The 13,919-nt window shown below is 36.7% G+C and overlaps 1 protein-coding gene across 3 annotated transcripts in view; it reads left to right on the top strand.

Annotated features, from left to right (window-relative positions):
* RAB28 (RAB28, member RAS oncogene family) overlaps positions 1-12,963 on the top strand; it is a 65,827-nt gene extending 52,864 nt beyond the window's left edge. The window contains exons 5-8 of one of the 3 annotated variants that reach the window (XM_060777967.2): positions 4,075-4,178; positions 6,376-6,453; positions 10,237-10,337; positions 12,108-12,193. In XM_060777967.2, coding sequence (XP_060633950.1) covers positions 4,075-4,178; positions 6,376-6,453; positions 10,237-10,332 — 278 coding nt within the window. In that variant the 3' untranslated portion in view covers positions 10,333-10,337; positions 12,108-12,193. Of the gene's footprint in view, positions 1-4,074; positions 4,179-6,375; positions 6,454-7,105; positions 7,369-10,236; positions 10,338-12,107 lie in introns of those variants that run through there. The other 2 variants (XM_060777968.2, XM_060777969.2) reach the window with 2 other exon arrangements.
* Positions 12,964-13,919: the final 956 nt, after the last annotated feature.

Below are 13,919 nucleotides of genomic sequence, written 5' to 3'. Positions count from 1 at the left end.
CCATACAACATTAGAGCTCCATGTTGTCTGAGTTGTGTTATTTAAACATTTTCTACCCCCAGTGGATATATAATGGTACGAAATGAAAATATTGAAAATGCTCGTTGATTTCATCATATCAAAGTATGGTTATAAATATGATATTTGTATGGTTGTACTGATAGTTTTGAAATATGGGCAAGTTTCTTTTGGGGAATAATGTGCTTTTCCTGAAAGAAACCTTATTGCAAGCGGATACTTTATATGGAATAAACTGAAAATAGGCACATTTTAAATATTAAAGATATTTTAAAATTAAAAAACCAAACTTGGTCTTCTTTATTTTTCTTCTTCTTTTATAACCAGTTATAGCATTACTCATAACTTCTGTTTATTCCACTATCTTTCTTCCCCAAAAGACCCCTCTTTCTTTTTTGCCCCTTAGGTTTGTACTATTTTTCCATGTGACATAATACTAATACTACTACTAATAATACTAATAATGATAATAATAATTTAATACAAAATCCAGCTGTGTCATGCTGTGTTTTTGTGTCATTAAAATAATAATAATAATAATAATAATAATAATAAACTTTATATTCTGCTTTATCTCCCCAGAGGAACTCAGAACACATTACAGTAAATACTTATGAGGCAAACATTCAATTCCTTTTACACACAGTGAACAACGACATAAAACACAGACAAAGGTAAAGGCCTCCCCTTTTCCCATCTCCGGCATTTGGAGGTGATGTTCAACTCTCCAATCAAACTTAATAAATAAATTAGCTGACTTTAATTGCCTCCACAATTTATGCAATATTGTGTATTAGATAAGGGGGTCCCAAACTAAACTTTACTTGGCTCCCAACCCAAACTTTAGACTCAGAGCTGCCTTAAGTCTGAAAGTCACACAAGAACAATCCTGACTATCTCATCAGCCAAAGCAGGCCCACATTTCCCAATGAAAGACTGGTACATTTATGTTGGTTAAATTTGTTCTTCATTTTAAATATTGTATGGTTCATTTCATGTTTTTTTTTTGCACCACAAATAAGATATTGTAATGTGTGTAGGAATTTGTTCATGTTTTTTTTTCAAACTATAGTCCACCCTTCCCCACAACAGTCTAAGGGACTGTGTACCAGCCCTCAGCTTAAAAAGTTTGAGGACCTCTGTTATAGAACATATTTGTTTCTGAATGAGTGGGGAAGTAGAGAAGTCAGGTGTGATTGAATCAGAGGAGTGGATACAGGCTTGTTTTCAAACAAAAAATACTACAAAAACAAAGGAGAAATGTTGTGTACGCTTGGTGGAAATAGAAACACAAAATTTATACAAAATGTATAAGGGTCCATTTAGCTGTGAGAAACATATTGAGCATAAATAGAAAACTTCCTATTAAATGAAGGTTGGTTATAAGAATATTGAGAATGGACCGGCATAAACAAACTGAGAATTTTGTCAGTTCATTATTGCTGTTAAGTTTAATACTGTTAACACTTACTCAGTCTTGTTTTTGATGTTGAATTAATTTACCGTTTGAATGGTAGCAGCTACAGTCTTAACATTTTTTTCACACAAAATTCTATGCCCATCATCATCATCATCATCATCATCATCATCATTACAAGTAAAAGCCATTTACTGTTTTCATGCTTACAATCTAAAATGGAACAAGAGTAGTGGGTATTTTGGGGGTGGGAGAGTTGTATTTTCTCAATCCTAAAAAGGGCTGCTCAGTCATTGATGCAGCTATCAAACTACTTATCTGTCTTGGACTTTGAGGTAGAGCAACAGAATCCATATCCATTGTCCATGTGTCAGTCTGTGACTAGGGGCTTCCAGATTTCACAGTCCTGCTCCCATCGCCACTCGCTGATCGCCATGGGACTTCTGTTGGTTTTATTTATCTTAGAAGATGCTTGTGCATGAATTTGATTTATGAGTGGAGGTCAGTACACAACTGATCAACACAGTCTTCACAGAATGAGTGTCCCATTCCTTGGCATTAACCCGACGACTGGTGGCTTTTTATCGGTTGCAGTCTTCTTCCACCTTCACAGCTCTTTTAACATGAGCCATATTGTCCATCTGCTCCGCTGTTGAGGACTTCAAATTGTGCTTGGTCTGGTTCCTCCCCTGTGGCCCTGCCGCTCAGGGAAACCCTCCTGGGAACACATGACTCTGATGGCTTCGCCCACAGATTCACTGGAATACACAAGTCCTCACACCATGACAAGGTGACAATTGAGGGAGGATATAAATATGCACTGGCCTGATCACAGAGGCTCCAAACCTGATGTGCCAATTTGCAGAACGAGAACAAAACCCAATGCTTGTTGGGACCGTCTTCCATCTGGAAATTGATGTCATCACCATGAAAGAACATGCAGTCGCCTATGGACTCACTGCCGAGACCCTATACTTGGAAGGCAATAATTAAAAAACCATAGAAGAAAGGCATATATTGAAATACTTTTAATATCAATTGGACTAAATCATGCCTAACTTCCTATGCATTATACCTCTTAGATAAATGATAGATGAAATCATTTGACATTCTTAAGCATTTCTGTTATTCAACACATGTAATATTTGGTTGGTAGATTTATGTAATTAGGTACAGACGGTCCATTGTCCTTTTAAAATTAAAGCTCTTTTTATTTTCAAAGTGGAAAATGGCATTTATTTAGCGTTAATTTATTATAGGTGTTGAAGCTCTTCCGGCAGGTCATTCCACAATTTTAGGGCGGCTGTTGAAAAGGCCCTCTGGGTAATGGTTGCCAGCCGGGTTCTGGCTGGTTGGAGGAAGTGTCCCGCAGAGTACCTTAGTGTCCTAAAGGGTGGATATTGTAGAAGAAGGCGATTGTGTAGACAATCTGAACCCAAACCATATAGGGCTTTAAAAGTCAAAACCAATATTGTGTACTTTGCCCAGAAACTAATTGGCAAACATTGGAGTGACTTTCGTATAGGGGTGGTATGCTCATTCCTAGGTATTCCTGCAACTCGTCTGGATGCCTGTTTTGAACGAATAATAATAATTCAGAGGTAGCCCAATGTATTGCAGAAGTCCAACTGTAAGGTGACTAGTGTGTTTGCTACCATCTTTAGATCTTCCAATTCTAGGAAGGGTCACAGCTGACATATCAGTTATACACTAGTTAATGAAGTCAGTGGGTTCCTGGGTGTTATTTCTTTAACAGAAAACAGATGCAGAAATAAGAAAGAAATAATATGGATCGGTCCTACATGGTAAAAAAAAGAAGAGGAGCTTAATTTCAGAATTTTTTAAAACCCAGGACTAACAATACTTTATGCATACATGATAATTTTGAACGTTCTAGAGGCATCTTGAAGGTTTCTTCCTAAATGCATCCAAGATTGACCTTTTCTTTCACCTCCCTTCACTTGGGATTTTGATTTTGGTGGTCAAATACATTTTTGTTGAGTGGCTTCAAGTTGTTTCCAAATTATGGTAATCCTGGTGGAGATTTTCTTGGTAAGGTTTCATCAAGGTAGTTGCTATTGCCTTTTTCTGAGGCTGAGAGAATATAACTTGCCCAAGGCCACCCAATGGGTTCCTATGGCTGAGCGGGGATTTGAAATATTCCTACACATTCCTCAAAGACATTGATCTGTGCTTTTTAAACATGATGGTAGGTGTGCCTGGCTGTCCATCCTTTTTATCTCTGTTTTGCTGTTCACACCGACTCAGCAAAGAGATTTTGAATGCTGTTCATCTTGGCTGCTGTGTTTTTTTGGCATGGTCACATTGCAGTCTGAGACTGAAAAAAGTTGGATTATGCTAAATGCTACCTCCCACAAAAATGTAGAATGATCCTTCTCCATGTCCTGTGGCTGCCCTTTTCCACTGCTTTTAACTTCATTTCATGCATTTCCCCAAATTCAGTGACTTGTTTTGTCTTTCAAATAAAACAGAAAATTGTGATTGTAATTCTTCTGGTGGGCCTCACATCTGATCATGTCATGATTCACAATTGGTGACTAGTGGAAAATAATTTTACAATGCATTCAAATAAGCGTAATTGCCCTAATTTTTTTATTTTCTTTTCCTGATTTCTATAGTTGATTTGGAGCATCTACGGGCTGTAAAAATTGACAAACATCTTCGATTTTGCCAGGAAAACCACTCTAGCAGCCATTTTGTGTCAGCCAAGACAGGTGACTCTGTAAGTAACATAGATAATGTTAAGTATTTGTTATAGTCACATTTATTTTAGAGACAAGTGTGAAACACATTTTCTGTTTTTTCATAATAGTGAGCTGATTTCCGGGAGTTGTAGGCCAAAATACCATGGGACCTACAGGTTGAGAACCATTGCTCTATTACAAACATTCTAGTCTTTGTATTTATCCTTCAAACTAGATTTCATAAGCTTAGTTGTAATAATAACATCTATGATACCTCAAATGCTTTTACTGATATTTGACTCATATAGTTTCTTAAGTAAGCAGCAGCAGGTTGCCAATCGTTCTTAAGTTTCTCTGTTGTATAATCAAAATTGTCAATTTGTCCATGACTGCTAAGTCAAACATCTTCAACGGCAAGTCTTCTATTGATGGAATTGCTATGTCTTTCATTTTTTATGCATAATCTTGCAGCTGTGATCCGATATTGTAGAATTCATGCCTCTCCCCTCCAATATTTCTTTGGTTAACATATTTTGTTACATATTCCCTTCCCTGTCTTTGTAATTTTATTTTATTCTTCATTTTCAGTTGAACTAAATGCGTTGACTGTTCAGTTTATTGGTAAATTTCTGTATAATTGAAATGAGATAGCATTTAAATTATTCATTCCTCATTTACTGTTTACCTATGGATCAGTTTATTGTGTGATTAATTAAAATGATTTGGGAAAAAATATTCATTTTTGACTACATGCATCCCTCCCCATTGTTTCTATTCATCTATGGCCATCAATTAATTTAAGAGACTAGTGCTACAGTTGCTCGCATATAATTTCTGATTTATATTAGAATACGGTAGGAGGTTCCCTTTTGACAAGATAGGATTTATAGATGTAAATTTATTCCCTAAATCAGCATTGGAGGAATGGGATAACTTTCCTGAGAGGGGCTTGTGTTATTGTTAAGGTTAGTTCATATCTTCCTTCTGTTGCTTCATAATTATGAATGACAGGTGGGCAAATCCCCTATTAAGTAGATGCCTATTATTCTATCCCATTAAACCAGAGTAAATAGAATCAATACATTCATCATCTGATTTTTCTAGCTAATTAAAAAAAACTCTTCCGGGTCAATCATTGAAGTTTGAATGAAAAATATTTCACTTGGCAATTCACCATATGATTTATAGTATAGGATTAAACTTGTAAGTAAGCCTGTATCTTAAATAAAAAGAAAAGAAAAATGAAATTCTTGAGGCTCTTAAATGATATAAATACAGTAGGTTGCTGTGAGTCTTCCGGGCTGTACGGCCATGTTCCAGAAGCATTATCTCCTGACATTTCACCCACATCTATGGCAGGCATTCTCAGAGGTTCTGATTATGTATTGTGAAGCCAGATATGTTTGTTAATGCTGCCTTACTCAGGTTCCTGCCTTACTAAGATCCCAGGTTTTTTTAATGCTTGTAGTGTATTACATCCAATTTACAGCCAAAGGCTGTTGCAAAGGGATTTTCTACACTGCTTCATTCCAGAGTTTTGCCGTGTTTTCCTTTCTTGCTCCTCTACAGAAAGGTTGTCTGATAGACTCCAGTTCATTATGGAAACAACATTAAATATTTTTTCTTCTTGAATAGACACACACACACACACACACAAACCCCCGAAAACTATTTATTAGAGATTTTTCTGCTTCTTCAACTCTTTCCTTCTTTCTATATTAACTTAAGTCGCTCAGCAAGCATTTTCACTTGCCAGCAAGGTTTAAATAATATCAAATGCAAGTGCTGTGGCGTAAGTAGACACTGAACAGCCAGTTTTGTGAAACTTAGTTGTGTTATCCTGGCTTCTGAAATCAGAATTTCTTCATGTTTCATTGAAAGATTTTAAAAAGAGTACTATCAATGTGTTAAATTATTTGGGGCATCATTTTAGCGCCTACAGTGTCAACAGTATTTAGTTTTTGACAGTATTGTACTCTGAAAACTAACTAAATAAAATGTCATCTTAAAATTCAATTTAAGTTAGTTTTACAAAATACTTCCCTTTTTATATATAAAATATAATTATGTTATAATTACTGACATGAATGAAGAAAGGAGGAGTTGATAAATTTATTGTGCAAGTTGTCTTTTCACCCATATCGTACTGTTTATAGTTCAGGAATGTTTTTGATGTATTTGTAGTAACTTTAGGATGTCTGTTTCTAATCATTTAAGTCTTTCCTTTTTTAATAGGTCTTCCTGTGTTTTCAAAGAATTGCGGCCGACTTGCTTGACGTCAAATTAAACAAAGCAGAAATAGAACAATCACAGGTGATGTTTCTGAGTATAATGTTTTTGCTATCAGATTTTTTTTTTGTACATAGGCATTTTTGTATTCTTTTATTCTACATTTGCAAGTTTAACTAAATATAGTATTATTTTTCTTGGAATAATCAAAATTTCTAATGCTCCTTTCAGTTAAAAGCTTCCTGTAAGAAATTTTAAAATTTTATGACGTCTCTGTGTTTTCTGGATATAAATGAAATAGAATTTGTCTGGGATTCAGACATTGATCCTAAAATCAGATTATAGCAGAATTTGGACCATCCAGTGAAATTTATTAGCTAGGAAAAGGAGGTGCAACTTCCAATGACACCATTCATTGTCACAAAATCTGATAATAGGTAATGTGACTACTCAAGACAGCTTTCAAAGGAGTTCAGGCTTGGAGCCTGAGGATTTCACCAAGTGGGCTATTCTTCAAGTTGACTATATGGAACCACCAGCTTTAGTGGCAGATTGTCACTGATTGGCAGTTGCTGGGTGTAATAGTGGGTAACATGTAATCTGGGTAACTATTGCAGTAGATAGAATGTTGGGCTAAATGGACTTTTGGTAAAATCCAGTAAAGCTCTTACATTTTTATTAGTGGAACTTGGGGTTATTCCTGGATTAACAAACCTTTCCATACGGAATCTTACAGGAAGAATTTGAAACTCTATTTCAAAAGAGTTTTCTATGAGGACAGCTGATTGAGAAACATGGCTCCAGACGTGGCCATAAAGTGTAGAACCAAAGCTACCGAAGAGAGTAGGAATTCCTGCTCCTTCCTCTTCATTGGTGATTTAATTCAGTTTCATACTTCATAACTTATTAAAATGTTTGTTTAGTGCCCTTCATTTTGCCTGGTTTTACAGTAATGTACAACCTAAAATGAATAAATAAAACACAATACTAATGCTAAAACTGTGGTAGTGTATTTTTCCTACTAGATTTGCTGCAATTAAATAAGATAACCTGTCCTCCAGACCCTTAGTAAAATAAACATCTATTGTATATGAAAATCCTGGAATCTGAAAAGTTACAGAAACTGGAGCTTGGGGACCATCCTTGTTAATATCTTGAAACACGAATGAATGCCTAGTGTACTGAAAGGGTAATGCTCTTTCTGTTAATTGAACTGATTTTTTAACGTCCAATTGTTTTAGTCTTCTGCCATTTAGTGGCTTAACCATGAGTCACTGGTCTATCTATTGTATACAAGGTAGGATTTAAGCCAGATTTTGAGGAACAATTAATTTCTCTGGCAGTCTAAAGATTTTCTGTTAAGGCCAGCATCAAGTATGGTGCACAAAAAAATTAGTCTGTGAGGTCAGATAACATTGTTTAGGAGCACAGACTGTTCTGTGAACATCATGGAATTGAGAAGGAAAGGTCTGGAAACCAATGAATATAACTCTTCCCTCTTTGATAAGATAATGTTGATTAGTGAGAAGTCAACCACAGAACATCAACAGATCATAAATTGAGATGCCTTCCTATTTGCCCCAGTACATTTCTAGTTTAATTGAAAGAGAGGTTATCTTCAAAAAGAACTATTTATATAATAATGGAATCATCTAAGACACAAACCAGTGGGAGCTCCACATCTCTTTGGTTTCAGCACTTAATTGAAATCACTGGAAATAACGATGGTTCATTTCTCTAACATATTTTGCGTACACATATACATCATTCCATTGACTGATATATTTTAAGTCACAGAACGCAAACTGAAAGCAAGATTTAATCTTGGCCAAACATGTATGAGTTTGATAAATCAACAATATGTTTTTTCCAATGACCTAAAAAGGATACATAGTCAAATCAACCCAACAGAAAGTAACAGAAGGGCTGCAACAACCTGAAGCAAATTAACTCTCTAGTTTTTATGTTGGACCACTTGGTATACTTCCAAAAAACACCACTTTTGGAAATTGGGGGTGGGCGTTAGGCTTTTCATATCCCATAGACCAGTGGTTCTTAACCTGTGGGCCTTTAGCTGTTTTAGCTTACAACTCCCAGAATTACCAGCTGCTATGATTTCTGGGAGTTGAAGACCAAAAACACCTGGGGACCCACAGCTTGAGAACCTCTGCCATAGAGCCTCACAAAAAATGCATTACCTCTTTGAGAAGACAAATATTATGGAATGTGGAAGAAATGTGTGATTCCTCTGAAGCCTATAGTTTATACTATCCTTTTGAAAGCAGTTTTGTTTTAGTTTACAGTTCCTTAAAACAATTTATCGTAAATATGCAGAAAGTATGATTTCTGCATTGAGAAAATGAAAAAAAACCCATATAGCACAGTGCTGCATTGGTGTTTTCTTACAAAATCAGTCTGCTTTTAATCTTTTCAATGAACAAAGACTAATGTCCTGCTTTTTTGTTGCAGAATATATACATGTATCTATAGTTTGTGAAATGAAGACCAATTTCTATTAAAGTTGCAAAAGTTAAAACATTTGATGTGCAGACATAATTATGAGTTGCAGTTGAAAAGAGTTGCAAGGCACCCATGATGTAGTATAGACATTCATCACGACAGCCCTAACAATCTGTTCCCAAGAAGAGTCTCAGAATGCAGGCATCTTTTGATCCATGCAAATCAGAGTTTTCTCTCAGTTTTCATTTCCACCAGAGCAAGTCTTTTATAAAGCTAATGGGATTTATCTTGATGCTATTTAAGATCAAACCTCCGCATAAATACTTAACATTACAACAGGGACAACTGGCAAAAACATGTTGTTGGAAAAAATCCACCTGCTCCCTGCCGTGACTATTGCAGTCAAACATAGAGTAACAGGAAATGAGAGAGAAGTGGCAGAGTGTATCCATATTGTATTAGCTCTGCATCGTGATTATCAGTAACAAGAACAACATCCAGGTATTCCAGCTTTGTGCACCATGGTTCCACGATATCCTTGCTTGGCTCTTTTCACATTTTAAAATCTCATCTGTCTGGCTCTGCACCTTTTTGCGTCCTTTAATGTCCCTTCTACTTTGCATTGCTCATACCAACATTAAAATTAACTTCCGCTGGTTGCTTTGATTGGCTTGGGCTTTCTGAAATAAGTCTCTTTTTTGGTGAAAACACATCTGCATGAAAACTTTGGAGTGCCATGTCTGATCACTATGAATGAAATGCATGAATGCACATTGGCACAATATATATGTTGCGTTGTTTCCTGCGTGTGTTTTCCTAGCATTCCATGTTGAGGAAGGGTGCAAGCTGAAGATTAAGATCAGTGGTTAAGTTTATTTAACTAAGCTTTGCTAGGAATGTTGGGGATCAGGGTAATTTCAGAGACACTTCCATGCTCCAAAGCAGAATGGAGCAACCTGTTACCCTAGAGCTGTTTGGACTTAGCCTAATTTCAAAGCCCTCTGCAAATGATCAATTCATGTGCCAGCCTGAAATGGGAAAGAAAAGGAAAAAAGTGGAAAAAGAGGGAAGAGACAAAGTGCAAGAAGTGGTGGATTTATCTGCTTTTGGCTCTGGGCAAAAGTGGGTTTGTCTTTGCCTACTGTCAGATGGATTCCCTGACAGATTACTCAAGGGAGGGTGGCCATCCTCCTTGAAAAAGATTTCCCATCCTGCTTTGAAAAAATGGTAGATACATTTGCTAAGTGGGCATGCTGATCAGTGCATGATGTGTTGAATGCGATGGCTTTTGTTTGCTATTCTTATTCATTTGTGTTGATCATCTCTTTCGTAATCATTGATCATCTTTCCTCTTTCTTTTTTCCCATCCACCTCTTTCTCTGTCTACTCTTTGACACATGGCTGCAGCATGTTGTCAAGGCAGAACTAGTGAAGTATCCTGAAGAAGATAATCAACAGGACAGCACTGCCAGCTGTCAAAGTAAAATCTGTTCAGTGCAATAGTTCAGGTAGTACCATTAAAAAACTCAGTCCTTTTAGGAAAAAAATTGTTACTGAAACAGTAACAATGATATTGTGTGTACATGTGTGTTATATATTTACAAGGATAGATACATCAATTGAATATTTTGATCCTCTGGTAAATATTCATAGAAACCCTTCTCTTTGCAGCAAAGGACATTTAATCAACTACCAAGCTTGCAAACTTTGTGTTTTGTCTGTTTGTTTGTTTTGTTAAAAATGTAATACAAATGTCTGGTTGCTCCTGACACGATAAATAAATAAATAGCAACTCTTAGGTGGGATAAATAGCAAAGCCAACAAGCACAGCCCTCACAGTGTCTCTATACTAGATTGAAAGCCTTATGTGAAGCTCTCTTGAATTTCAGGAATAGTTTCCCCAGCCAGCTTGAGGAGCCATTTTTATTTACTAAAAGGAAAAGGTGAGAATGTTAGGCCTGAATGGTCAGCATTGCAGGGAAGGAGCACTACACCACTGGCATGTGACCCAACCCTCATTACTCAAACTGCTATCATGCACATTCATGTGCCTACCACATCTGACATACCGTAATTCACTGTGTAATGGTCATACTTTCCATTATCCCTTTTTTTCTTGAGGAAAAGCAGGGATGCGACCATTATGCGAAGAAAAAATGTGCAGAGATGACTGTGTCTGGAGGTTTTCCTCTCTTACTTCCATGGAGGAAGCAGGAAGAAAGCAAAAGCACTAGACACAGTCTGCTCCATTTGTATTTCATTTTAAAAACTGTCTTACCTCTTAGGAGAAGACTGGGTCTAGGCCTCTCCTGTCTTCCTCCTGCCTGCGAGGGGATAAGGCAACTTTAAAACAGAAATAAAAATGGAACCAACTGCAAATAGAGCCACCTGGATCTTCTCCCTCCTACCTCCTCAAAAATAAGAGAGGGAAAGCTCCAGATCCAGTCTCCTCCTTGGAGAGAAGACTTTTCAGAAAGAAACATAAAGGGAACTGATTGGATCTGGGGCTTTCCTTCTCTTCCTGCTGAGGAGGCAGGAGAGAGAAGATCCAGCGCCCTCTCCCCCCCCCCCCCCCATATATATTAAATTGCCTTACCTCTGAAGAGACAGGAGAAAGAAGGGAGAGCCCCAGATAAAGCCAGCTCTAATTCACACGAAGAAAGGAAAAATACCAATTTTGGGGGGAAAGGATGTGTGACTATTATGCAGTGGCGACTATTATGCGGTGAATTACGGTATGTATTCACACTCAAACTGCCCTCCACTCCTGGTGTTGCTACTAGAGGCACTAATGAGACTTTAAAAATGTCTAATTCCAAACTGCAGGAAGAAAGAGTTAGCCCCACATTCACAAGTAGTGACTCCCCTAAAAATCTCCCCACAACGAATTAGGTTTTAAAAAAGCTTCTATAGCAGTTCTTTAAAACCTGATTATAGGAGGGTCTTTGTGGATGGGAAGCCCTAGTGGGGCAGCTTAGAGAAACTGAAAAAAATACCACTTCGCCCTCATGGGTATCCCAGTCATCAGCAGTTTTTATAATAACCATGCATTATTTAGGAAAATGCTCCATGTACACTATGGTGCTATATATGAATTTTATGCCTGTTTTTTAAAAGAAGAGATTATGATATATATATTTGCACTCCTTTAAAGTGTTACGCATTTCAAAGTCTTGTCATTAACACATGAAATGTTTTATTAGCACTGTGGAACAGAGTTGCCTTTGGATTCTCTAGCTATAACCTCTTCTGTTTTTCTTCTCTCTCTCTTTTGACAGAGTGTAGTGAAGGCGGATATTGTAAACTATAGCCAGGAGCCCGTGACAAGAACAGTTAACTCTCCTAGAAGTTCAATGTGTACAATTCAGTGAATTCTTTCTTTTCTTTCTTTCTTTTTTGTATTGATCTCCCTTGGCAGCCATGCTATCTTTTGCACAGGCAGAAGGTTTGCCAGGAATGTTGTTTTAACAGTGAACATTACTGTGGTGCATTTAGAAGTTTCTAAAATGTACTATCCATTTGTGTGTTGAAAAGCAGCAGGCAGTTTCTTTGGCTAGCCTCATTTCAAAAGTAGGGACCACACACTTGGAAAATTATACTACATATACCCATATTCTCATAAATGATATTACATTAAAAGTGTGTGACAGTGTGTACAGATGTCCTTTTACATATAGTGTCAGAACACTTGAGAAAGTGAATGCAAAATGTATAAATTATACAGAATTAAAAATGATGCTTGAAATAAAGCCATGGAGAGAAAAAATATATTTGTTTTGTGTTTATTTTTTTTAGCTCTGTTTTAGTTAGAACAAGTATTGGAGATCATCAGTTTTATCCCTGTGATGTTAATTATGAGGCCAACGTATTATTTTAAAACAACTGTACTAATGTCTAAGGACACTATTGTTAGAGTTTATTTTTTCAGATTAAGCATGTTTGCAGAGATGGAAAAATGTTTCTTTGTGAAGTAAAGACGGTATACCTGATAACAAGACAGCTGAATACATCAGTATGTTCTCCCCCTGTCAAATACTTGAATTGTTCAGAGCATCTAAGCATCTGTATAACCTAAATATATTTGTATTGAATTTTTTTTGAAAAAAAAAGACAATAAATGTTATGTTTATGTGGTTTGTCTTCTGTTTTTAGGATCGTGTAGTGTGTAGCCTTTTCAACCTGCTTCATTCATTTGCAACTTTTTGGATTTATAAAGGAGAGTACTCCACTAGCTAATTGGCCTTCTCTGTGTCTCCTAGAATGGAAAGGAGTCATATGAGATGTTGAAGAAACTTGTTGATTTAAAATTCCTTGATCTCCAAGGTTCATCAGAACGCAGGCTCAAGTATGTTAAGGCCAGATAATGTTCGTTTTGTTTTTACCTTCTGGGTAGAATTTCTTATCCCGTTTTATGTACTTCTGAAAGAAACAAAGGATTACCACATTTAAAGATCAGAATTCTTGATTGAGTTTTGGCTTCACAATCTTGGCACTATATTAGCGTACAAACGTCTGAAAAGAGGCATAATTCATGTGTATCTTTGTAAAGCTGGGCTTCTGAAATCATTGGATGCCGTTGTGCTAAACTAAGTGTGTTGAAAGCAGAATACCAGATAAAGTACAGCATATGAACTCTTCATTTGTATTGTCTGACTTGACATGGAGTATAAACACGAGTGTGGTCATCTTAGTGCGATTTTGGAAGATTCTTGATCTTCCTCTAAAAAAAATGAAGTGCAATTCCTGTGTATATTGTTTTGTTTGTAAAGGATGAAGAACTGGTTTAAGCTCCTTAATCTAAACATCATAGAGTAGTGTTGATAGCCTTCTGCTCAATCCATCTGTTTCTCTTTCCCTGCACAGGCTTTTTTTTTTTTTGGGGGGGGGGGGGAGAACAAAATATAAACCAAAATGCCTAGAGATAAATTATCTGTATCATTTACCAATCACTCAATTGGTAGCTTCCGAGCTCAATTCAACTGCTGGTACTCACCTATAAAATCCTAAATGGTTCTGGCCCAGTTTACCTGTCTGAACCTATCTCCCCCTACGAACTGTCTAGGACCTTAAGATCATCCGGGGAGGCCCTG

This window comes from Anolis sagrei, chromosome 5 (assembly GCF_037176765.1).
Source record: "Anolis sagrei isolate rAnoSag1 chromosome 5, rAnoSag1.mat, whole genome shotgun sequence".
In the NCBI taxonomy this organism is placed as follows: Eukaryota; Metazoa; Chordata; class Lepidosauria; order Squamata; family Dactyloidae; genus Anolis; species Anolis sagrei.
The sequence above is the reverse complement of the archived record's forward strand: the minus strand, read 5'-3'. Positions and strand labels throughout refer to the sequence as shown.